The sequence below is a fragment of the Emiliania huxleyi genome (assembly GCF_000372725.1).
Source record: "Emiliania huxleyi CCMP1516 unplaced genomic scaffold EMIHUscaffold_8226, whole genome shotgun sequence".
Classification (NCBI taxonomy): domain Eukaryota; phylum Haptophyta; order Isochrysidales; family Noelaerhabdaceae; genus Emiliania; species Emiliania huxleyi.
Window position 1 is genome coordinate 1 of NW_005195852.1, and position 1,275 is coordinate 1,275.

General features: G+C 64.2%; 1 protein-coding gene across 1 annotated transcript; it reads left to right on the forward strand.

The window, feature by feature from the left end:
- Positions 1 to 50: 50 nt before the first annotated feature.
- Positions 51 to 722, forward strand: EMIHUDRAFT_125147 (hypothetical protein; the record flags this gene model as incomplete). The annotated part of the gene is made up of 1 exon (XM_005759025.1): positions 51 to 722. A coding segment is annotated over one exon (672 nt), but the record flags the coding sequence as incomplete, so codon positions are not given.
- Between the last annotated feature and the right edge of the window lie 553 nt (positions 723 to 1,275).

Sequence of the window (1,275 nt, forward strand, 5' to 3'; positions counted from 1 at the left end):
CAGCTGTGTGTGCCAACCAGGGCGAGTGCGCGGCCCTCGTGCTCGGGCAGGGCGCGTCGCCCAACGCCACCAGCTCGTTCGGCGTCACCGCCCTGCAGAGCGCGGTGCAGCAGCGCGGCGCGGGCATCGCCCACCGGTTGCTCGCCGCGTGCGCCGATGTGCTGGCCCTCGACTCCAACCGGCAGACGGCGCTACACCACGCCGCACGCGCAGGAGCGGACAACGGATGCTTGGCGGCCTTGCTCGACCGTTGGGAGTCGGTGGCCGGCGACGACGACGGCTCGGCGTGTGCCTCGAGGGACGTGTGGGGGCGGACGCCATTGCATTGGGCGGTCATCAACGGCCACCGCGAGGCGATCGTCACGCTCGTCGAGGCTGGGAGCGACATTGCGCTGCGCGACAAGCAGCACGAGTCGGCGCTCGACCTCGCCGAGCGGAGGGCGACCTGCCACGCGGTGGGCTTCGGAGGCCGGTGCGACAAGCTGACGGTCAGCTTGCTCAAGCTGATGTTGCCGCGCGACCACGCCGACTACAGCTCCTTCCACCCGGAGGGCCTGATGGACCTCTGTACGCACGAGGTGCTCCGGCACGCCGAGAGGCTGAAGCTCGGCGCCGAGGAGCGCGAAGCCTTCCTCGCGCTGAGCCCCGCGGAGCGCGCGGCGATCGGGGACCATGTGATGACAATTGACGAGCTAAATGCGCGGGATGAGGGTCGCCTCTAGGGTCGCGTTCGCGGGGAATAGTACTCAGTACTGACATGATCTAGTGTCCCCGCCCTCTAGTCATGTTCGATCGATCGATCAGCGGCTTCCACCGTCAAGCTGCGCCGAAATGCACGGATTAGGGATTTGGCGGACATTCTTGCTTCAATTTTACGGATGTCCTTGGCACCAGTTGAAGGCTTGCCCCCCGTCCACTGCTTAGATCGCGTCGCATTTTTTTGTGCACGGTATTCGGGTTTTATTTTGGGCCCTGTGGGCACCCTATCGTGGGGGTATATTATCGCAGATTTTGTCAATGGTACCGCGTCTGCGACGCGGGCGCCTTGCGAGCAGAGCCCTTAGGCCATCCTTATATCTTGCGCTTGAAGAAAAAGCAAAAAACGGCTTCTTGAATGCTCGGCCCCAGTCGGGGGGATGCCCGCCCGCCGCCTAGCTCCCACCGCGGACCCGCGGACGGGCCCCTCCACCCTTCATGTACGGATGATCATATAGTCCCCACAATCGCTGTCGTGGGATCGCTTGTCATGCGAGAGATGCGTTGCGTTCTTGTTCG